Source organism: Mya arenaria, chromosome 3 (genome assembly GCF_026914265.1).
Source record: "Mya arenaria isolate MELC-2E11 chromosome 3, ASM2691426v1".
Classification (NCBI taxonomy): Eukaryota; Metazoa; Mollusca; class Bivalvia; order Myida; family Myidae; genus Mya; species Mya arenaria.
The window spans coordinates 40,365,038-40,390,162 of NC_069124.1; the positions used below are offsets into that span (position 1 = coordinate 40,365,038).

Consider the following 25,125-nt stretch of genomic DNA (forward strand, 5'->3'; position numbering starts at 1 on the left):
TTTACAAATGAACAAGAAAATACTGTACTCAAAACATAAACCCAAGGTTCCTAAGTCTATAGGGGTCATAATTTGTATTTGGTATGAACTGGAGGTATGTAACCTAATCGTGTGATGGTTCTGAAGAACGCTGTTAAGTATTAACTCTGACAACAATGCTTAATCGATAATTAAATCCTTCCTTTATTCTTCGAAAGATAAAGCTAGAAACAATACAATCATTTTGCAAGACCGAATTGACAACCAATAACACTAGTATCCCCTGTACAGTGATTGTAAGCATTGTTTTATCAATATTACAATTGACCATGTATTACCGAATCATTGTTATATCATTTATTTCAAACTCAAGTTTTATACACATTGCTCACCTGCTCCTATCCAAGTATCATACGTGATATGTCATCCAAAGCTTAAAGCATGGGGCATCGATTCCAAACCGGATGGAGGGACAAACGCTGAAACATTGAACGAACGCAGTCACATATGTTAAAAAAAACACTTAAATATAATATAATTAAATCAAGTTTCATCATCCAATAAACAAATGTTAACCATATGAATTACAAAGCTTATAAAGAAATATCATTCAAATTCAATAAAACTATGCTCATTTATAAGTTTATTCATAATCATTTGTCTTAATATTTTTTAAATTGCTTTTCACTACCATTTCATGACCATTTCTTACCAGTCTATAATAAACCACAAACAAACTAATTTAAACTAAGCCCATCCAATGTGCAATATAACATTAATATATAAAAACACGAGCATATGAAATAGGCATTTTCTGCTACCCGAGTTGGGTTTAAGAAATCTTGGGAAATGATGCTGGCACCTTTAAGCATTTTCACTGTAAGATTTCTAAAACCAACAGAAAATATCTTTTCAATGTTCATTTATTTGGAAAAAAAGAATCAATAATTCGAAGAATCGTTGATATGTTTTATAAAATAATTGAATTAATAACAACCTTTAAAAATGTAATCCATGTATTTTAATTAATTCACAATAAGGCTATAAAATATAAAGTGACCTACTTAGTCAAAATATTCTTTTAAGATGAATTGTTTAAAAAAGACAATGCTGAGCCAAATAGTGCAAACATAAACGTTTTAAAAAAAAGTGAGCAAAATAATACATATCTTTGTTGATTAAGTTGTCCACATAACATTATCCAAACCTGACTGCCCCTGTTGCCGCATTACGCCTCTTCACCAACTCCACTGCAAATGTCATCTCTTCCGCTTGGCCACTTCAGGTACCGTGGACGCTGTAACATTGATATTTATATGAAAAACCGATGCAGTAACTTATTTCAATAAGTAGTTTATATATAAAATTACCAAGAATCATAATTAAATAAACAATTGTTAAACACGTAAATTAAACTAGTTATAAACAAATATCATTCGAAATCAATTAAATTATGTTCATTAAACAAATATATTCATATGAATTAAATCAGTTTTATATTGTTTTACACTCTCATTTCACGAGCATTTCCTACCAGTTTATTATAAACCACGTTTAGACTTATACACATGAAGCCCCTCCAATATGATACATTTTATTTAAAAATATAATATTTTGACATACACGAAAATGAAATAAGCATTTTCTGCTACTTGGGTTCGGTTAAAGAAATCTTGGGAAAGGATGCTGGCACCTTTTAGCATTTTCACTGTAAGATTTCTAAAACCAACAGAAAATGCCTTTTCAATTTTCGTGTATTTGGAAAAAAAGAATCATTAATTCAAAGAGTAATTGATAAGTTTAATGAAATAATTGATTTAATAAGAACCTCTAAAAATGTAACCCATATATTTTAATCAATCCATCATAAGGCTATAAAATATAAAGTGACCAATTTAGTGAAAGAAATCTTTTAAGATGAATTGTTTAAAAAAACAATGTTGAGCCAAATAGCGCAAACAAAAAATTATACAAAAAGTGAGCAAAATAATACATATCTTTGTTGATGAAATTGTCCATATAACCTTACGCAAACCTGACTGCCCCTGTTGCCGCATAACGCCTCTTCGCCAATTCCACTGCAAAGTGCATCTCTTCCTGTTGGCCACTTCAGATACCGTGGACGCTGTAACATTGATACTTTTATGAGAAACTGATACAGTAACTTATTTCAATAAGTAGTTTATATATAAAAAATCAAGTATATAATTAAATAAACAATTGTTAAACATGTGAATTTAAGTAGTTACAAACAAATATCATTCGAAATTGATTGAATTAAACAAATATATTCATGTGAATTAAATCAGTTTTATATTGTTTTGCACTCTCATTTCATGAGCCCTTCCAATCAGTTATTTTAAACCACGTTTAGACTTATACAAATGAAGCCCCTCCAATGTAAAACCTTTTATTTAAAAAAAATATATATATATTGACATACACGAAAATGAAATAAACATTTTCTGCTACTTGGGTTCGGTTTAAGAAATCTTGGGAAAGGATGCTGGCACCTTTTAGCATTTTCACTGTAAGATTTCTAAAAGCAACAGAAAATGCCTTTTCAATTTTCGTGTATTTGGAAAAAAAGAATCAGTAAATCAAAGACTCATTGATAAGTTCAATGAAATAATTGATTTAATAAGAACCTTTAAAAATGTAACCCATATATTTTAATAAATCCATCATAAGGCTATTAAATATAAAGTGACCTACTTAGTGAAAATAATCTTCTAAGATGAATTGTTTAAAATAAAATGCTGAGCCAAATAGTGCAAACAAAAACTTATACAAAAAAGTGAGCAAAATAATACATATCTTTGTTGATGAAGTTGTCCACATAACCTTACGCAAACCTGACTGCTCCTGTTGCCGCATTACGCCTCTTCGCCAACTCCACTGCAAAGGACATCTCTTCCGGTTGGCCACTTTAGGTACCGTGGACGCTGTAACATTGATACTTTTATGAGAAACTGATACAGTAACTTATTTCAATAAGTAGTTTATATATAAAAAATTAAGTATATAATTAAATAAACAATTGTTAAACATGTGAATTTAAGTAGTTATAAACAAATATCATTCGAAATGGATTGCATTAAACAAATATATTCATGTGAATTAAATCAGTTTTATATTGTTTTGCACTCTCATTTCATGAGCCTTTCCAATCAGTTATTTTAAACCACGTTTAGACTTATACAAATGAAGCCCCTCCAATGTAAAACCTTTTATTTAAAAACTATATATATATTGACATACACGAAAATGAAATAAACATTTTCTGCTACTTGGGTTCGGTTTAAGAAATCTTGGGAAAGGATGCTGGCACCTTTTAGCATTTTCACTGTAAGATTTCTAAAAGCAACAGAAAATGCCTTTTCAATTTTCGTGTATTTGGAAAAAAAGTATCAGTAAATCAAAGACTCATTGATAAGTTCAATGAAATAATTGATTTAATAAGAACCTTTAAAAATGTAACCCATATATTTTAATAAATCCATCATAAGGCTATTAAATATAAAGTGACCTACTTAGTGAAAATAATCTTCTAAGATGAATTGTTTAAAATAAAATGCTGAGCCAAATAGTGCAAACAAAAACTTGTACAAAAAAGTGAGCAAAATAATACATATCTTTGTTGATGAAGTTGTCCACATAACCTTACGCAAACCTGACTGCTCCTGTTGCCGCATTACGCCTCTTCGCCAACTCCACTGCAAAGGACATCTCTTCCGGTTGGCCACTTCAGGTACCGTGGACGCTGTAACATTGATACTTTTATGAGAAACTGATACAGTAACTTATTTCAATAAGTAGTTTATATATAAAAAATTAAGTATATAATTAAATAAACAATTGTTAAACATGTGAATTTAAGTAGTTATAAACAAATATCATTCGAAATTGATTGCATTAAACAAATATATTCATGTGAATTAAATCAGTTTTATATTGTTTTGCACTCTCATTTCATGAGCCTTTCCAATCAGTTATTTTAAACCACGTTTAGACTTATACAAATGAAGCCCCTCCAATGTAAAACCTTTTATTTAAAAACTATATATATATATTGACATACACGAAAATGAAATAAACATTTTCTGCTACTTGGGTTCGGTTTAAGAAATCTTGGGAAAGGATGCTGGCACCTTTTAGCATTTTCACTGTAAGATTTCTAAAACCAACAGAAAATGCCTTTTCAATTTTCGTGTATTTGGAAAAAAAGAATCAGTAAATCAAAGACTCATTGATAAGTTCAATGAAATAATTGATTTAATAAGAACCTTTAAAAATGTAACCCATATATTTTAATAAATCCATCATAAGGCTATTAAATATAAAGTGACCTACTTAGTGAAAATAATCTTCTAAGATGAATTGTTTAAAATAAAATGCTGAGCCAAATAGTGCAAACAAAAACTTATACAAAAAAGTGAGCAAAATAATACATATCTTTGTTGATGAAGTTGTCCACATAACCTTACGCAAACCTGACTGCTCCTGTTGCCGCATTACGCCTCTTCGCCAACTCCACTGCAAAGGACATCTCTTCCGGTTGGCCACTTCAGGTACCGTGGACGCTGTAACATTGATACTTTTATGAGAAACTGATACAGTAACCTATTTCAATAAGTAGTTTATATATAAAAAATCAAGTATATAATTAAATAAACAATTGTTAAACATGTGAATTTAAGTAGTTATAAACAAATATCATTCGAAATTGATTGCATTAAACAAATATATTCATGTGAATTAAATCAGTTTTATATTGTTTTGCACTCTCATTTCATGAGCCTTTCCAATCAGTTATTTTAAACCACGTTTAGACTTATACAAATGAAGCCCCTCCAATGTAAAACCTTTTATTTAAAAAAAATATATATATATTGACATACACGAAAATGAAATAAACATTTTCTGCTACTTGGGTTCGGTTTAAGAAATCTTGGGAAAGGATGCTGGCACCTTTTAGCATTTTCACTGTAAGATTTCTAAAAGCAACAGAAAATGCCTTTTCAATTTTCGTGTATTTGGAAAAAAAGAATCAGTAAATCAAAGACTCATTGATAAGTTCAATGAAATAATTGATTTAATAAGAACCTTTAAAAATGTAACCCATATATTTTAATAAATCCATCATAAGGCTATTAAATATAAAGTGACCTACTTAGTGAAAATAATCTTCTAAGATGAATTGTTTAAAATAAAATGCTGAGCCAAATAGTGCAAACAAAAACTTATACAAAAAAGTGAGCAAAATAATACATATCTTTGTTGATGAAGTTGTCCACATAACCTTACGCAAACCTGACTGCTCCTGTTGCCGCATTACGCCTCTTCGCCAACTCCACTGCAAAGGACATCTCTTCCGGTTGGCCACTTCAGGTACCGTGGAAGCTGTAACATTGATATTGATATGAACAACCGATGCAGTAACTTATTTCAATAAGTAGTTTATATATAAAATAAGCAAGAATCATAATTAAATAAACAACTGTTAAACATGTAAATTAAACTAATTATAAACAAATATCATTCGAAATCAATTGAATTATGTTCATTAAACACATATATTCATATGAATTAAATCAGTTTTATATTGTTTTGCACTCTCATTTCATGAGCCTTTCCTACCAGTTTATTATAAACCACGTTTAGCATATACAAATGAAGCCCCTTCAATGTGAAACATTTTATTTTAGAATATTATATGTTGATATACACGAAAATGAAATAAACATTTTCTGCTACTCGTGTTTGGTTAAAGAAATCTTGGGAAAGGATGCTGGCACCATTTAGCATTTTCACTGTAAGATTTCTAAAACCAACAGAAAATGCCTTTTCAATTTTCGTGTATTTGGAAAAAAAAAGAATCATTAATTCAAAGAGTAATTGATAAGTTTAATGAAGTAATTGATTTAATAAGAACCTTTAAAAATGTAACCCATATATTTTAATCAATCCATCATAAGGCTATAAAATATAAAGTGACCTATTTAGTGAAAGTAATCTTTTAAGATGAATTGTTTAAAAAAAAACAATGTTGAGCCAAATAACGCAAACAAAAAATTATACAAAAAGTGAGCAAAATAATACATATCTTTGTTGATGAAGTTGTCCATATTACCTTACGCAAACCTGACTGCTCCTGTTGCCGCATAACGCCTCTTCACCAACTCCACTGCAAAGGGCATCTCTTCCGCTTGGCCACTTCAGATACCGTGGACGCTGTAACATTGATACTTTTATGAGAAACTGATGCAGTAATTTATTTCAATAAGTAGTTTATATTGAAAAAAGCGAGTATATAATTAAATAAACAATTGTTAAACATGTGAATTAAAGTAGTTATAAACAAATATCATTCGAAATCAATTAAATTAAACAAATATATTCATATAAATTAAATCAGTTTTATATTGTTTTGCACTCTCATTTCATGAGCCTTTCCTATCAGTTATTATAAACCACGTTTAGACTTAAACAAATGAAGCCCCTCCAATGTAAAACCTTTTATTTAAAAAAAAATATATTGACATACACGAAAATGAAATAAACATTTTCTGCTACTTGGGTTCGGTTTAAGAAATCTTGGGAAAGGATGCTGGCACCTTTTAGCATTTTCACTGTAAGATTTCTAAAACCAACAGAAAATGCCTTTTCAATTTTCGTGTTTTGGGAAAAAAAGAATCAATAAATCAATGACTCATTGATAAGTTTAATGAAATAATTGATTTAATAACAACCTTTAAAAATGTAACACAAATATTTTAATAAATCCATCATAAGGCTATAAAATATAAAGTGACCTACTTAGTGAAAATAATCTTTTAAGATGAATTGTTTAAAAAAATAAAATGCTGAGCCAAATAGCGCAAACAAAAACTTATACAAAAAAGTGAGCAAAATAATACATATCTTTGTTGATGAAGTTGTCCACATAACCTTACGCAAACCTGACTGCTCCTGTTGCCGCATTACGCCTCTTCGCCAACTCCACTGCAAAGGGCATTTCTTCCGGTTGGCCACTTCAGGTACCGTGGACGCTGTAACATTGATATTGATATGAAAAACCGATGCAGTAACTTATTTCAATAAGTAGTTTATATATAAAATAAGCAAGAATCATAATTAAATAAACAATTGTTAAACACGTAAATTAAACTAGTTACAAACAAATATCTTTCGAAATCAATTGAATTATGTTCATTAAACAAATATATTCATATGAATTAAATCAGTTTTATACTGTTTTGCACTCTCATTTCACGAGCCTTTCCTACCAGTTTATTATAAACCACGTTTAAACATATACAAATGAAGCCCCTCCAATGTGAAACATTTTATTTTAGAATATTATATTTTGATATACACGAAAATGAAATAAACATTTTCTGCTACTCGTGTTTGGTTAAAGAAATCTTGGGAAAGGATGCTGGCACCTTTATGCATTTTCACTGTAAGGTTTCTAAAACCAACAGAAAGTGCCCTTTCAATTTTCGTGTATTTGGAAAAATATTTTTCGAAGACTCATTGATATGTTTAATACAATAATTGATTTAATAAGAACCCTAAAAAATGTTGTGCATATATTTTAATTAACTCCTCATAAGGCTATAAAATATGAAATTTCAAATATCCAAACATAAGAAGGTTCTTAGTGAAAACATTCTTTCAAGATGAATTGTTTAAATTAACAAAAACAATGCTGAGCCAAATAGCGCAAACGAAAACTAATACATGTACAAAAAAGTGAGCAAAATAATACATATCTTTGTTGATGAAGTTGTCCACATAACCTTACGCAAACCTGACTGCAACTGTAGCCGCATTACGCCTCTTCGCCAACCCCACTTCAAGGGGCATCTCCTCCAGTTGGATGGTTGGTCACTTCAGGTACCGTGGACGCTGTAACATTGATATTTATATTAAAAAAACGATGCAGTAACTTATTTTAACAAATATAATTTACAATCAAATAAATGAGTCTTTCTAATCATGTGAACATTGTCACTGATGACACGCGCACAAAGTTGTACGGTAATTAAGATAATGCTAACGTTATTGGGAAAGTGTTTATATGTCCTAAGAATTAATACATGTAGTGCAACGCAAAGACATCTGAACAAGTCATAAGTGCGTTTGTGGATTGATTAAATACATCTAGAACGTTAGTAAGTTCTTTTTCCAGAATGCTGTTTTACAAACCGCGGAAATTAAGGCTCCTATATTCAACCAAAGAAATAAAATCAACACATCCAAATTACAAGTGCATTTCTTAAAACAACAATGGAAATGTACAGACGATCATGAATGGTTAAGATACAAAAAAGTATAAAACAATATGCAAATTCTATGTGGATATTTTAAACGATTGTTAAACCTCAGTGAGTTGTCGCCCATAGCCATCTGGTCCACATAGCCAACTCCACTGCAAGGGCATCACTTCCGGCCGGTTGATTGGACAAATTCGGTACCATAGACGCTGAAAGTGCTGAACCATTGAACTAATGCAGTCACTTATTCAATAAAAAGTTTACTAAAACAAATAGTATAATGAAAAAAATCTTAATGTTTTTCTTAAACCAACAGAAAAGCCTGTTTGCAATTCTTCTAATTCTGGAATTCTATATTTTTATTAATTAATAATACAAACACTATTTTTTTCTCTGAATCAATTATTGATTTCATAATGAACATGAGAGTACTGAATTCACTTTTATCTTCATTTTATTGTAGTAAATAATAAGCTTTAGAAATATAAAGTTACCTTTTTAGAAAAAAACAACAACAGTTTAAGCTTGATATTTCATGAAAAATGATCCTAATAGTCCATAACTAAACTGTAAAAGAGATGTTTGGGGTTTAAACTCATTCTTATACACAAGAAAAAGAGCAAAATTAAACTTACCCTTCGTTGATGTTTCCATGGCAGCTGCATGGGGCGAAGGTAAATATGTCGTGGGTGTGCGTCAATGAATCGTTGAGAGACGTCAGCGACTATTTGAACTGTATAAAACTGATTTTTAATACTTCCGGAGAGAGCATGCATATATAAAATCATTCGACAGAATAAGGTAGATAAAGTTGACACTCTTGTAAATATTTCGCTATTTAACTGTTTAGCTGGTACCTTTTGAATGATCAGTCAATGTCCTGAACGATGTTTCACAACCAGCAAATGAAAGAAAAGCTAAAACTCAATGGAAACAGTTCGGCATAATCCAACACAATCTAAGCACAACCCAAAAGAAATACCTGGAAACAGACAAGAATTTCCTCACGGCAGCCACTATAAGCATTTCTTTTTTGTTTGCTTTCCCGCTTCAACTGGCCAAGGGATAGCTAAAACAGGTATATGCAAGGTTGACCACATATGACTCCGTTCACTCAAACCTAATTGTACACATGTCCAGGGGCTAGAATACTTGTTTGAATACAATATAATCCTTCCACCATCTATTTTGTTTGGATATTTAAAATTTAGAGTAGTTGCTATCCTAACACTGATTAGACCACGCTCACTCTAATCCAACCAATTGACATTCAATTGCTCCATTTCCCATATAATAAGATACAATGTATTTCATTGTATGATTGGTCAGTCCGTTATGACGTTATGGTATTGTATTGTTGACCACCCATGCTATTGTTTACGACTGTTTTTACGTAAATACGAATCACCTACAGATTAATATAAAAAAACATGTTTCTGTCAATATTTTTAACTTAATAACAAATAATAACACATATTGCAACTTTTATAACGACGCGTAACATACCTGTCTGATGGGTGTGCCGGCACGAATCATTCCGACGGCTTTAGCGCGTTCTCCAATGCTCATTCTCGCCATTTTTATTGTTTTTCATAACAGACAATCCCCGAAGAATTTATTCCCACCATATTCGACAACTACCATGCCGTGCACGAGAAACTCGAGCACACAGTCTTCTTTGCACCTACCGTTTCGCATGGACGATTTTGTACATGAATACGTGTTTTCTTTAAGTAAATCGATAGATTGGTGTGTACAATACAAGCATAACCAAAAATTAGATTTATTGATTTAAAATGTCGCATAGCATCATATTTTATATAGTGGTCAATTAGACAATCGTCGAAGTGTATATACAACTCCTAAAACACGATTTCCTCGAGGCAAAATGGATCACATTTGATGTACAGTTAAGAATGAAACTGTATTCAAAGGCCAATAAAAATGATCTGTAATTTGTCAGGCACCTCTTTTTAAAACCTTTTTAATGGTGTAATAATAATTATGGAATATACTTTAAAAGCATGTTAGTATTAGCATGATTTACATTATAGTTCGTACATGCCACATTCCTTAATTGCATTAATAATTAATTTATTTATTTTTATGCTGATAATTAAAACTTTAGACAGTTATCAAGTTTTATGGTTTGACCGTTCATCAATAGGCATCTGTTTCGTCTCAATGGAACCTTAATACTGTAAACAGCGGCTGTGTAAGATAAAGAACAACGAAAAACGATCCAACGCCTGTTGCAAATTGATTATAATGATCGTGGTGAATTCAGTCTAAATGTGTAAAATAAAAAAAAGTATTATGACACAAGTATAGTTATCTGAACCCTTACTCCAGTCGTTCACGACAAAACTATTATTTAAGAGTACGTAATGCACCTATAGAAGTTTTGCCTCACCTGATGATTGTGTAAAAATGTCTAGGCATACAGAAAGTCCAAGGATGGCGTTTTCAGCTCCGGCTGTGGTGTATCGTTCGATGAATATATATCGGGTCAACTTTGTCTCCCATACACACCCCTCCCACTGCACCAACCACTGTGCAGTATTTACGAAAAACACTGACTTTTGCATGATGCAGTTCAATTTAGATTGGGTAACTTGTTCAATGGCGATAATTATACATACAAACAACAGTTAATGATACTGAAAAAACATTACATCTTTTTCCACATGTTACAAATCAAACTTAGAGTGCATTTATTCATTATGCATTTATGCATGCAAATCACTTTTTCGGTAAGCTTTGTTCCAACACCTAAAAAAAAAATAAAAGCGTTAATAAGATAAAAACATTAACCCTTTTTATGTAAAAAAACTACAGGTGCTTTTTCATGTCGAACTCAATTTCAATTATATAAATGCATAAAGTAATGTTTAATCTAGTTTTTCGACCACCCGTTTCAAAACAATGCCGTCCTTGGGTTCTTAACGATTCCGATATGGCAATTCCAGGTTAAAATCCTTGCCTTGGAATCATTCGGAACACCTCGGCCATTTTTATCGAAAACAACGGATGTATGCCGGTACATCAGTTGAAGTAGTTCGTAAATTTTTGAATTATATCATTTATGAAATGTAGTGTTTTAGAATTGTATTTATTGATCTAAGTTTAAATTGATTGCCACTGAAGTATATTATTGCAAACATAATTAAGATTTCTAAGAGTAAAGTCATAAAGTTTAAGTGCTAAATAAAATCACTACGCGATCTTGTTTTCGATAAAAATGGCCGAGGAGCTCCGAATGCCTTGGAATGTGTTTACGGTAAACATTAATTCTTAAACCATAGAAAATTCGTGATTGAGTCAAACCAAAATAGGCATGGATCTTATGAGTCTTTAGATTGAAGAACAAAAACCAAACCTTCTCGCCTTAGTTCACGTGGACTAAGTCGGATAAACACCTCGTGGACGTATCTATGACAACTATACCCGAGCGCAGTTATCATTTTATATCCCTAATATACACAAGAATAATGCTAAAAAGAAAAAGAATCATCTGTCATGATAAAATGTCTGATTTAAAAAAAATACGATTCATGTTACGTTTTACGGTACGGGTTTCTTAGGCTACCTTTATGAATACACTACGATACTGAAGATTGCAGCAAGATGTACCACACGCATACAATTTAGAAACCACGAGAATCCATCCTTGCTTATTTTTATAGCAAAGTTTCGGACATCGACGTAGGTGGCAACGGCGTTTACAAACGTCATTTAGCGCTTGTAGAAACGTAATGGTAAGCTTTAAAGGCAGAGCCATAATTCGTCGAGATGGTCATTGTCCCCATGTCATGATTTTCGGGACGAACTTTAACGAAATCGTGAGAGTAAGAGCTATGCTAAACGAAGAACACTTTTTATTGACTGATTACTGATTTAAGTATTAGCATTACGAATGATGCCATTCTCAGTTGTTTAAGTCAGTTTTATGGTTTCTATTTGTAAGCTGGTTGAAGGTTGCCTTTGATGGAAGAAATTTGCATCAGTTCACATACGAGTCTAGTAGTAGATTAATAAATAATACTAATAATTAAACACATTTACAGTAATTTCAAAGCGGTGAAAGGTATTGAATTAATAAATGATCGCCGAGTGAACCGTAAACCACATTAAAATACGTCATATTTTTTTGTAAAATTTCCCATGAACGCGTAGACGCGGTTGCGATGCGTTGGCACTACCACGTTTACTGCGTCTGCTCGACGCACGCCTCCAGCACTGGGAGTGCTAGACGGTCATATTGAAGGGTACGTCTTCTGGTGTGGCGATGCGCGTGGACATAATTAAAGGTTCACAGTGTTGCTAGTTTTGGGTCCATTTTTTATCCATTTAATCATACTTTGTCATTTCACTAAATTACTAAAGCAGTTTCGATGTGCATTTTTTTGTATTAAAAAAATTAACGAAGAAATCGCAACTGGCCTCCAATGAATTAGCTAAAAAATAATGATGATTTGGAGAACTAATTCATTCATCATACATGCCATTTCCCCCGGTGGAGGTGGGTCCCCCGGAGTTTAAACCATCCCCCGGTTACCCGGATTGGGATGAATATCCTCCAGAATTAAATATTATGAAAATGGCGATTATGAAAATCCCCTGGTATGGGACTCAAATCCCCTTGAATTCTGAACTAAATCCCCTTGAGAGCCTTTCAAAAATATGGTATGTATGATTCATGATTAGATTTAATGACAAGTTTTTGATACAAAATCAACCTCCAGTCATCATTCGCAATACAACTAACTCTCCTAAAACGCTTTAAAATAAAAATTGGTACTTGGGGTGTGCACCTAATACCGGCATTGGCTGCATCCAAAACTCTTCGTAATATCATGTTCTTCCATCTCCTGTGTATGCTTATCGTTTGAATACCTATGTTTATCTTTAATAAATAAAATGCTGTGTTTATATTTTAAATTACCAAATTTAACCTGTAAAGACTATGTTTATCTTTAAAAACATGTTAATTTTAAGTTAAGACAAAAGTTAATTTTTTGCACAACGGGGATCCACTTTTCAATTCTGTTGGAACATTGTTAACCCAAACAGTGTGAAAAAGGTCATATGATTCTTCATATTGTTAATTAAAACAAATGAATTCAAGAACTACACAAAAATCAAATAAGCAGTATCTAATGGTTTTAGAAATTTAAAAGTGAAAATGTAGAAGGTGCCATCATCTTTCAGTAGATTTTTTTAACCGAACACGGGAAGCAGAACGTATTTAATTCATGTTCGTGTGTATTAAATTATTAATATAAATATTGGTGCACAATGATGCAGACATTTTGGAATAACGGTCGGGGACCTCGTTTGTATGGGATTTATAATGCTATCTAGAATGGGGTTGATAAATGTCTTAACAGTAGAAAAGTTCTCTGAAATGCAGTTTAAAAACTAGGTAAAGCAATACGAAATTTTGATGAATATATTTTAAACACATATTGACAGTGATATCAATTTAGGACCGCTTTTAATTATTGATGAATTTTTTTATAACCTCTGTATTCAATATAATATGCATCAGTTCTCTATTTCAGTGTCCCATTCGGAACTCCTCGGCCATTTTTTCAAAAACAACCTCGGATGTATATGGACGGTTTACATACTTAAAAAGTGGTACGTTTAAGTCCGCTGCAAATAGATCGCGTAGTAATCTTATTTAGTAGTTAAAATTTATGACTTAACTCTTGGGAATCGTAATTATGTTTGCAATAATACACTTCACTGGCAATCAATTTAAACTGAGAGCAATGAATACAACTATTAAACACTACATTTAATCAATGCTTTTATTCAAAAAAATACGGACTACTTCAACAGATGTACCGGCATACATCCGAGGTTGTTTTTGAAAAAATGGCCGAGGAGTTCCGAATGTTCAGTGTCCATGGCACTGAATGTCTCACCATGCCACCGGAAAAGATGCGCTTTGGAATACGAAGCGATGCGCAACCAGTGAGCGGCCTTTGAAGGTTTTGTTAGAAAACGTGTCTCGATAAGATTGAGAATGAAATGTGGTTAAAATATTATTAATTAAAATAACACTCCGTTTTGAATGTCATTAGTTGAGAAAAGACATTTACTATTTCTATTTAATTTTATGATTTAAATTGATGATTAAAGATGTGCTGACGAATATGATGGTACTCAGCGCTGATGTTGATGATACTTCCGTTGTTTTTTTAATGACAATGACGTTACCAACGTCCAATCCCAAGATCACTGTTTTTATCCGTACGACGTGGCCATTCTCTCTCTCTCTCTCTCTCTCTCTCTCTCTCTCTCTCTCTCTCTCTCTCTATATATATATATATATATATATATATATATATATATATATATTCGCAAGCTGTAGTCGACAAAACAACAATGACATATGTATAATATAATCTAAGATAAGGGTTAATGATTGACTTTACAGTCAAACAAGGAAACATATAATGATTCGTCTAAGCAATATAACAAACATGTTTAAGAATGCAGGTTTGATCAGTTTTGAAAGATATTGCTATATTACCCATTTTATTTTATGATGCGAAATAAATAAAACGAATAAATATTTCAGTTCTTTATATTTAATACGAGTTATCAACCCCAGCAGACTTTATATGTCATATAGTAAAAATATCTACAAGTATTTTTTTTAGCTTAAATGCTGGGCAAAAATATAAAAAGAACATGTGGTATTGCAAAACCTGTTCACTCTATAAATTCAGGTTTCATGAGACAATTATTATAACCATCGGTGATCATACATCTGATGGACCAAAGGCAAAAGCAATCACCATTCAGAAGATTAAATCTTTATAGCTGCTGCAACATCCATCAACCTTTAACATAAGATTAAAGATAAAACTATAAAACGTATATACCATAGTTCAGATTATTAACCTAAGCCCCGCAGTGAGCACTTGTCGATTTTTTTTAACATTACCTCGAAATTTATTTAATTATTACAGGCATGTGCTTATTATCTCAGGCAACATATGCATCAAATGTATCGAGTTTGACTGAATAAACAGTATTTGAAATTTTAAAAAGGTTGAAATCTTTGCCAAACAACAACGACGTCTTCTTTGATAAACCGATGAGCTAAAAACACGGAATTACTTACGAAAAAGGACACATTTTACTTCATGAATTTATTGTTCAAATAACACCAAGTGTTGTAAATATATATTACAAAATCAAATAATTGTAATAGCTTGATTCAAATCTAAGTTTTGCATACAACAGTACAACAATACAATTAGAAGAAAATCAGGCAAGTAAGTGTCTTGATAGTTTTGGTAATGTTTGTAGAAACGCTTTAAATGAATATTGCTCTGGGTTTTTTATGTAAAATGAAGCCAGCAAAACCACAAGGGGTGCCTCTAAATGGTCATGAAGGTTCGTCCAGTCACCCCACTTCAGAGAAATTTTGGGGAACATTCTTGAATGTGGGAAAATATATTGCTTTGCAGGCTGATGACATATAATGCAAAGTGAATGGCAGCAAAATCTAGAAAAATCAACTGACCATAACCATCTAAATCATGCGAATATAAACATTTTTTGTGGTTTTCCTTTATCTTTTCTAATGAAAAATAGGTTTCATCAAATGTTGTTTAGAAAAGCAAGATACAATTTGGATATTTGAAGATTAGCAATAACACCAAGTATCCACGATTACATTGAACTTAAGTTTGGTTAAACCAACTTTCCAAGAATCTGGATTAACCACTGAAATTATGAAACTATTTTATGGGTTGAATTCTACAGACACCATATTGAAGGAAGCAGTAAAAAGCAACATGATGGGGCAGAAGCCAACAGGTTGTAAAATCTCATTTGGAAACAATATTTGTTGGACAATACTCAATAGGATTAATGTCACCGAAACAGTGAAAGGTGAAACTAAACAATCAGGTACTACTGTTTGCAATGAATTAAGCATTTCAAGTCTTTAATGCATTGAAAGATTGTGGCCTTAAGTCTGTGAATCGACAAGTGAATTTCAATGTCAAAGGTAATGCAGTCATCAGTGATTCAGCATATACTTCGACTTATTACCATGAACTCACTACTAAAGAGATGTGATCATATCCTTGCAAAGCATCAGTTTGGTTTGGTTTTACATCAACCGACTTATTAAATCCTATCTTTAAATTACGTGCACAAGGACGGCACGGTAACAAATGAATCTCTTTGAAGTGCTAATACTTTGAGGGTGGTAAAATAGAAAAAAATCCACTTCATTGCAAAATAGTGAACATGATTTCATTAACTGATTGAGGAGTTGCCTTCAGTTGTACAACATAATGTATCAATCGTAATTACACTTCTATATTGTATGTATGCACCTTCTCCGTCTAAATGTTTCTATCAAGACTTCATACCAAACAATATCTGGAAATCTTTCCTGTTCTAAAAGTTGTACAAAAGACCTGTTTTTAACAATATAACTATGCATTTGTGTCCCTTTGAACTTGAGAAAATATAAATTAATTTAATAATAATGACATTTTTATCCTCAAGTAAATAAATCTACATTGTAAGAGAATAGATTGACTAGCATTCTATTATACAGTAGTAGTTTGTCATATCTCTTTTTTCACCCTAAATTCTACCATTACTTTTAAGAATATGTACACAGAAAGAAAACATTGAATAGAAAATCTGATTTCTAAAATACATGTAGGCATACTTAGAACAAGTAAAAATGGCATTTATCAAAACCTATTTGGCACAAAAACAGAACAAAATACACAGAATAAAACAGGTAAACAACTAAACATGTTATTAGTAATGAATGATTATTAATCATAGGCAATAAACTAAACAATGTTTTCAAAACTATGGAACAAAATATCTTCTATCAAATAAAATGCCCTTTGGTAAAATATTTTATCGTTTCTGAACTAGTCTAAGAACACATAACCATAATTTAACATGTTGATTTAAAATGTACAAATTTTCAGGAATAATATTTTATCGAACTGTAAAGATTCAAAATATACTTTTTTTTTAGTTTCTTTTTTAATAAGATATTTTAGCTTTATTTTAGAAATCGATCAGCAACCAATTTTTGTGATGGCAAGAGAACCGGTGACTGGTGGGGCTTGAACTCTTGACCTCATGGGTGAAAGGCCAACAGCTATAAGCTATACCACTATAATCTTCTAAATTGATCATGTAATTGACAATTGACCTAACAGATCCCTGTTTATAGTATTCATTTTATTGCCATGAATCTTGGTTTGCAACAAGATTACTCTTATCGAACTGAAATAAAAATAAGTCACCATATAATTATGTTAATTTTATGAGGTTATTATCTTTCATCCCACACGCCCTTTCATGCTGTTTCAAACAAAGTCACGAATAGCCACTGGTCAATAAATTGGAGTAAATAACTACTTATTTTGAAGGCAAATAAAATTGGTTAACTCAAATATGCTGAACAACTTATGTTATAGTTTTAAGGTGAAAGGGACAAAACTCCTACTTGATTCGTTTAGAAAACTACGTGAATGAATTAAAAAAAAATATAGTGATACATACACTTTTATATCATAAGAAAGGAGATTCTTTTTTCAGATCTATGGTAAGTGGTTTTACCAAAAAATAAAATAAAACACATTGGCAGAAAAAATTACCTCAGTAAAATGACCATCCTTCACTTGGTAAAATGACCATACTTTACTTGGTAAAATGACATCCTTCACTTGGTAAAATGACCATACTTTTCTTGGTAAAATAACCATACCTCACTTGGTAAAATGACCAAACTTAACTTTGTACCTCTCTTGGTAAAATGACCATACTTCACATGTCAAAATGACCATGACTCACTTGATGAAATGAACATACTTAAGTTGTCAAAATGACCATATTGCTAAAAATGACCAAACCTCATTTGGTATAATGACCATACCTCATTTGGTATAATGACCAAACCTCATTTGATATAATGACCAAACCTCATTTGGTATAATGACCATACCTCATTTGGTATAATGACCAAACCTCATTTGGTATAATGACCATACTGGCACTGATAAATATGTAAAGCTAAATTCACTAACAAATCAATATATTGCACTTATTGTAAGTACCATTTAGTAAAATTTGAGGGTTAGTTTAAAATACATGTTTCGATTAAATTACAAAAATGCAACCAAAAATTTGCATAATTGATATCAACTAAGACACAAGTATAGAAGTATGTATCTATAAAATATAAGTTAAACAATCTACTTTGTACTTGTAAATACCATTTTTAAGTTCATATTTTTTTAAATGGTTAGATCCATATAAGATATTAAGGTATCCTTTGTACATTAAGATTGTTAATTTGGTGGTAGTTTTAAAATTTGATACCTGCTGACCCAATATAACTTCATCAATCATTTAAAGGGTATTGCTTACTTAAACACAATTATATGACCAAAATACACAACAGTTAAAATCAAGGCATTTTGCATTTCTGTTTTCTATTTGAACTGAAATCAGATGTGGAATTACCTATTTTGCAATCTTTAAAGGCCATAAATGTGTGTTGGTAATAATTGTTTCGGTATACTTTTTACACAATAATTCTCCATGTGTCAAACCCTTCACATTATTGTACATTGAATACCTTCAACTCATATCTTTTTTGGTGTAGTTCTACAATATCTCGTAAAAAGATAAATAAAAAATACTCAAAAGAGCCCTAATATATGGAATAACTCTTTACATGTCACTAAAATAATATAACTGGCATATCAGTAGATTAAAAATAGATGCATGATAATATTTTAGAATAAAAATATTCATAGTTATGATGGAAATATACTGTACAGAATTTTTGAATCTAAATTATCATTAACATTTCAAAAACAAAAATGAAAAACAAAATAACAACCTTGTTTCACACAGACATTCAAACATTTCTAGATTTATAGAAAATCACAACATTTGAGTACATAATCTATCTAATACACAATAATTTATCACATCACAGTGAATGCATGTTTTACTAGGTAAAATAACTGATGCAGAAAAAGATAAAAACATAACTAATATTTCAAGTTGAAATTTCTCAAATGCTAGTTCCAAAGTGATTTAAAGCCAAAGCCCCAAAATGACAAAGCCTGAAACATATGTATAATGAAAATCAAACAACCTTAAAAATATGTCTTAAGCTTTTCAGTAATGTACATGTATCTTTAAACAACATGTATACGCAATGATATTACAACATTAAATCATTGCAACATTAATTGCGTTGAGAATGTTTTGGCTGTCAACAAGCACACACATCACGTCATTACCACTATTTCAACTTTCAAACATCTGCCAATTTGACTAATTTGCCAATCAAGGATAACATTAAAGCTTAACAATAAAAGACAAGAACACATAATCATAGACATTTAACAATGTTCACAAAGAATGTACTTGAAAGAATGTTCATAATCTCAAACTTTATCAATGTTTCACTCAAAAAATCTAAAATTTCAATTATCATCACTGGAGCAAAACAGGAAAAAAAGTCAGTCAATAACTCAAAGCAGTCTAAAAAGACTGAAACCAGTCAACATGTGACTTGAAACCAGTCCACCAGATACTGAAACTAGTACAACAGTAATTGAAACCAGTCCAAAAAGACTGAAACCAGTCAGAAATGAGAAACCAGTCAGCAAGAGACTGGTAACATCTAGTTGCCATGTAAATTACTATTTATCGTCACCGGTACACACACGGTCAGTAAATATTTTCTGGATGATGGTCGGAGATTTCAGCGTTGACATCACACACTTCAGACCTGCCTTGACACCCTGAAGTTTAAATACAAAATGTAAATTATTATAAAGCAAAATGATATAAAATAATTAGGGATGCAAACGAATGGCAAAATAGATATTCGAATATTTGGTAATTCTTTCGAACGAATATTCGATTACCAAAATACATCTTTTTAAAGTTGTAGTAAACTTTTATAATATTCTCTAAAGTAATAGCCGGGGCATTTTAGCTCTACTTTGTTGTAACAACTACGCGTGGCGGACCCTGAATTTCACCAAATGAGCCTCTGAAATTCTTCATTTCAGAAAGACAAAAGTAATACTTTATGAACAAAGAAAAATAAACAAAAACTTTTAATTATTATTCCTCTGCCTTCATATTTGTAAACAACATGAACCTAGATGGATTTCTGGTTAATTGGCGTTATGCGCCAATGGAGAGTCTCCGTAGGACGAGCAGCCTCGTTCTGGGATTAACCTCTACTATATAAACCACGGAAAAACTAAACCAACTTGGAAACTAGTTTATTTCAGTAATTCTTAATTGGTAGAAGTAATTTACCTAAAATAATTGGATTTTTTCTGTCACTTGTCATTTTCTGTCACTCCCCGTGTTTTTACAATAAGCAAGTTATTGTAAAAACACGGGGACTTTTTAAGAGTACCCGACGATATGTCCCTAAATGACACATGACGCGTGTTTAGCGTATTGTCATCACATTCACACCTCTGGCATTATGGGCCAGTCGTTGTTAAAACAAGATAAACGAATCTTAAACACAATAACATAGTTGTTATAATTATTATTATAATTATTCAACAAAAAAACGCATCGAATATTCGAATACCGATTTTGACATTCGAATACAAACGTTTGATCGAATATTCGAATATTCGTTTGCATCCCTAAAAATAATACTTATGTTGCAAATAGTTAACACAATATTTGTTAAGCCATAATAGTTTTTCAGTTCATGAACTTATAGGCTTGAAATTGAATGTACATGTACACCCTTAACCTTTTTTAACCATAATTTTGATTAACAACAACACCCCAAAACTTGTCTACTTTTCTCAGTTAATTACAGGGCATAACTAAGTGAATTTTATGCCAATGCGATTAGTATTGCTACATAATCATAATATTATGCATATTGTTGCTGTACAAATGTGTACTAAGCTTTATGGGAATAGCTATGATGGATTCAGATATATGGTAGACATTAGAGTTTTCACAAAACACCAATGACTACAATGAAGGCAAGAACGGTCAATGACAATGCCCTGATTATTCTCCCTTCCAAAAACAGACAAGTTTATAAATCTGTTTATTTGTACTTGTCCAAAACCTAATAAATTCTGCATTCCAATGTATTCATTCTAAAATGACACGAGTTTCAAGTAGTGACCCCTAACGGATCTGTTTGCTATAAGAAATATTCATTTTTTACTTTGGTGTGGTAAAGTCACAATACAGATGAGATAAAGATTGTTGCAAAAAAATGTTACGGCAAAATATCCAAACAAAAAAACAACAAAATACCTATCACAACATTGAAAACTAAAGACTGTCTCCTAGGATGAAACCAGTGTTAGGATGGTTCAATATTCTCTTCATCGTTAGACTGGTCCACCGCTTTCCTGCTTCTGAATGCACTCCACATGCTCGAGACTGTTTGAACCCCAGATTTCACACTCGCAACTCCGGTTTTCAGCCCTGTGCTCACTGAGTGGACCCCAGTTTTGACCCCTGATTGTACATGTTGCAGGACAGGCTTGACTTTTGTCCCCACAACATCAACCCCGTGTTTGACCTCTTCTTTTAGGGTTCTGTTCTCAGTTGGTGTGCTGTCAGAGTCCTCGTCCTATTTGCAGGGGTTTACAACAAGTTTTTACAACAGTTATGAATGTAAGAACAACAAATTACAGTACTTCATATTGGATTTTTGGATCACTCATGTGTACATATATTAATTAAAACAAGGAAATAAGAAACATAAAGAAATTCATAGAAGGAACAACCACTTGAGTATGTGCATAAAACATAAACCAAAGAGATTGAATACAAAAACACTCCTTGAATAAAGTTACAACATCTTCCAATGCTTTACTGCACAATAAATAACAATATATATTCCAAATAAATCATCCCTAAGTAAACTAAAGATACAACTCCTGATTTCACTGTTATACTAGACCTTGGTTCTCCTCTCCCGTGTCTTGCCCAGGTATCGGTGCTGAGCATCCAAACACTTCTGGTAGCGTAACTGTATAGAGAATCACACAACTCATGTTTTGAAATGTTAACATTGTGTTCAAATAATGAACAACTGCCAAATTTCAATGAAATTACCCATATTTGTGTATGCACAGAATTACATCAATTTTTTTCCATCAGCTCTTTTCATACAGAAGTATTACATTGGCACAAAACACACACAAGAGTACATCAGGCAGAGGCTGACACCCTTCTATTTCATTCACACATATCATCAGTAATATGACTGTGCTTCATGCTTTATGTTCATATTTTGAACAGTTATTAAGTCTACCAAATGTTAAGGTATTTGTACATCAATCGTCGATGAAAGTGCCACAAAAGTCATGATAACAATTAAATTTTTGTTTTTAATAAGCACCCAGCTAATCTTCTAAACATGAACACTAGAGTAAAGGGTTACCTACCTTGCATGCTGCCTCTATAGTTTTACACAGTGGTCCAGCGTTTGGGTCATTGTGGAAAACATGGGCCTGGAATTTGTCCTCCGCCTTGTGGACAATAAATGCACACAATCTGAAACAAGGATGTGTTCTTGATACAAAGGTGTATATAATATGATGCTTAAAGCAAATAAAAAAATATTTTCTCTTTCCATCAAAATTCACAAATTTAAATCAATTCTAAATATAATTTATTTAATAAAAAAGAAATAATTAGTAGGAACTTTGAAATAACATTATAATCATTTATCAAACTACATACTGGCACCATCTTATCAACGTATGACTAAATATTGTGACATCAAGAATTTAAGCTAAAGAATTAAATGCGTTGTTTTCAAATTAAATCAAGCTGTGTCTTGCGAGACCAATGACTAAATTTGTTTGGAAATTAATAATATATTGTATTACTACTTTAAGAAATATCCCTGAATGCTGCCCTCATAGGAAATGGCAGTGAAATATTAAAAAATGGCATCTAAAATTGACAATGCTGTGAGTACAGTTATAGTCCTAGTACACTGCACTCCCTTTCATTGTGCTTTACCACTGAATGAAGTTTAACTGAATTCCAACAAGTAGATTTCAAGTTATGCTCCAGACTTGGAAATTTGAAATGGACAGACAGACCGACAACAACAGGGCGACTCCAGCATATCCCGCAAACTTTGTATGTGAGGCTATTATAACCAATTCCATAAAGTGACTGTAACATTTGATCATTGATATGAGGGTCACATGTCTCATAAATATTGAAATCTCATTAGATAATGACACCGTATAAATCTCAACCATTGAAAGTGTCGGCTAACCAGACAGCATTTATTTTGCATATGATGGAAGATTTTCAATAATTGGTTATGAATGCAGACTATCGGTTATGAATGCAGAATTTCAAATGAAAGTTAACTTACTTGACATTGCTGATGCTGATTCCCATGAAAGATAGATAGCGCACTCTGCATTCATCAATTTTGTTGTCCGGGTTCTGAAATATAACAAGCACTCGTTACTCATTTAGTAATAAGATGAAACGGGCTGTGCATTTTTAAATGAAAATGGCCAAAATTGATTCCATACCGCATAAGAGGACAGAAAGACGGATTTTGGCCATATTTGGCTGTAATTTTCAGAGTTTTCACAATGCAGAGAGGAAAACAAGGCAAGGTATGAATAGATGTAACCATATTCCTTAATGCAAAAAATAAAAGATTTCTCACAGTGCAATTGCACATTAAAAACTTCTAAAGCACAAAAAACAAAAGCTGCCTCAGGACAGCATAATCGACTATATGACGCTTAAATAAAAAATAATTGTATTTATGATGCTATATGTGCCTATCAGAACAAGAGCCGTCGTTAGACAGCGCGCTCGACTACGCCGCTTTAACTTAGAATACAATAAGGATGTAATAATACCAAGTTTGGTCTCTTTATGTCAAACCTAACTAAAATTATTCGATACATAAGGTGACTTTGATGCTGCTCTCCCACCAGCCCGCCCAAACAATTATGCAAGTCATTCAAATAACTTGATTTCCCATTATGAAAATGTGGTTTAGAATATACAAATATGCCTTTCAAAGGAAAAAAAAAAAAAAAAAAAAAAAAAAATTCAAGGGCCATAATTTGCATTTAGGCTTAAAACAGAGTTATGTTTCTTGTTGTAAGTTGGTCGCAAATAATTTTGAATGTAATTAAGTGCATTTAATGAATGGTATAGAAGTTTTTTTTATTAAAATCCCAACTTGCCCTTAACTTTTACTAGCCTAAACCTTTAACCTAAGTCAATCAGGGGCCATAACTTGTATTAAAGATATGGAGTTATGTAACCTTATTGGGTGATGGTCCTGAACAATTGTGTGAAGTATTAAGTCAATTGAATGAAGGGTATAGAAGTTATTAAACAATATCCCAACCTGCCCTAAAACTTTAACCTAAGTTCCATAGTCAATCAGGGGCCATAATTTGTATAAAAGATAATATGGAGTTATCTAACCTCATTATGTGATGGCTCTGAACATCTGTGTGAAGTATTAAGTCAATTGAATGAATGGTATTGGAGTTTTAAGTGAAAATCCCAACTTGCCCTAAAACTTTAACCTGCCCTAAAACTTTAACTTAAGTCAATCAGGGGCCATAACTTGTATTTAGGATAATATGGAGTTATGTAACCTCATTGTGTGATGGTCCTGAACAACTGTGTGAAGTATTAAGTCAATTGAACAAAGGATATAGAAGTTATTAATAAATATTCCAACTTGCCCTAAAACTTTAACCTTAGTTCCATAGTCAATCAGTGGGCCATAATCTGTGTAAAGAATAATATGGAGTTATCTAACCTC

General features: G+C 31.9%; 1 protein-coding gene across 6 annotated transcripts in view; it reads right to left on the reverse strand.

Annotated features, from left to right (window-relative positions):
• Nucleotides 1–15,421: 15,421 nt before the first annotated feature.
• Nucleotides 15,422–25,125, reverse strand: part of LOC128227720 (amyloid beta precursor protein binding family B member 2-like) — a 74,412-nt gene continuing 64,708 nt past the window's right edge. For all 6 annotated transcript variants that reach the window (XM_052938497.1, XM_052938502.1, XM_052938498.1 and 3 more), the window contains 5 exons: nucleotides 23,695–23,768; nucleotides 22,745–22,853; nucleotides 22,258–22,326; nucleotides 21,603–21,924; nucleotides 15,422–20,092 (listed from right to left, as the gene is read on the reverse strand). In XM_052938497.1, the coding sequence (XP_052794457.1) occupies nucleotides 21,652–21,924; nucleotides 22,258–22,326; nucleotides 22,745–22,853; nucleotides 23,695–23,768 (525 nt within the window). In that variant the 3' untranslated portion in view covers nucleotides 15,422–20,092; nucleotides 21,603–21,651. The remainder of the gene's footprint in view (nucleotides 20,093–21,602; nucleotides 21,925–22,257; nucleotides 22,327–22,744; nucleotides 22,854–23,694; nucleotides 23,769–25,125) is intronic.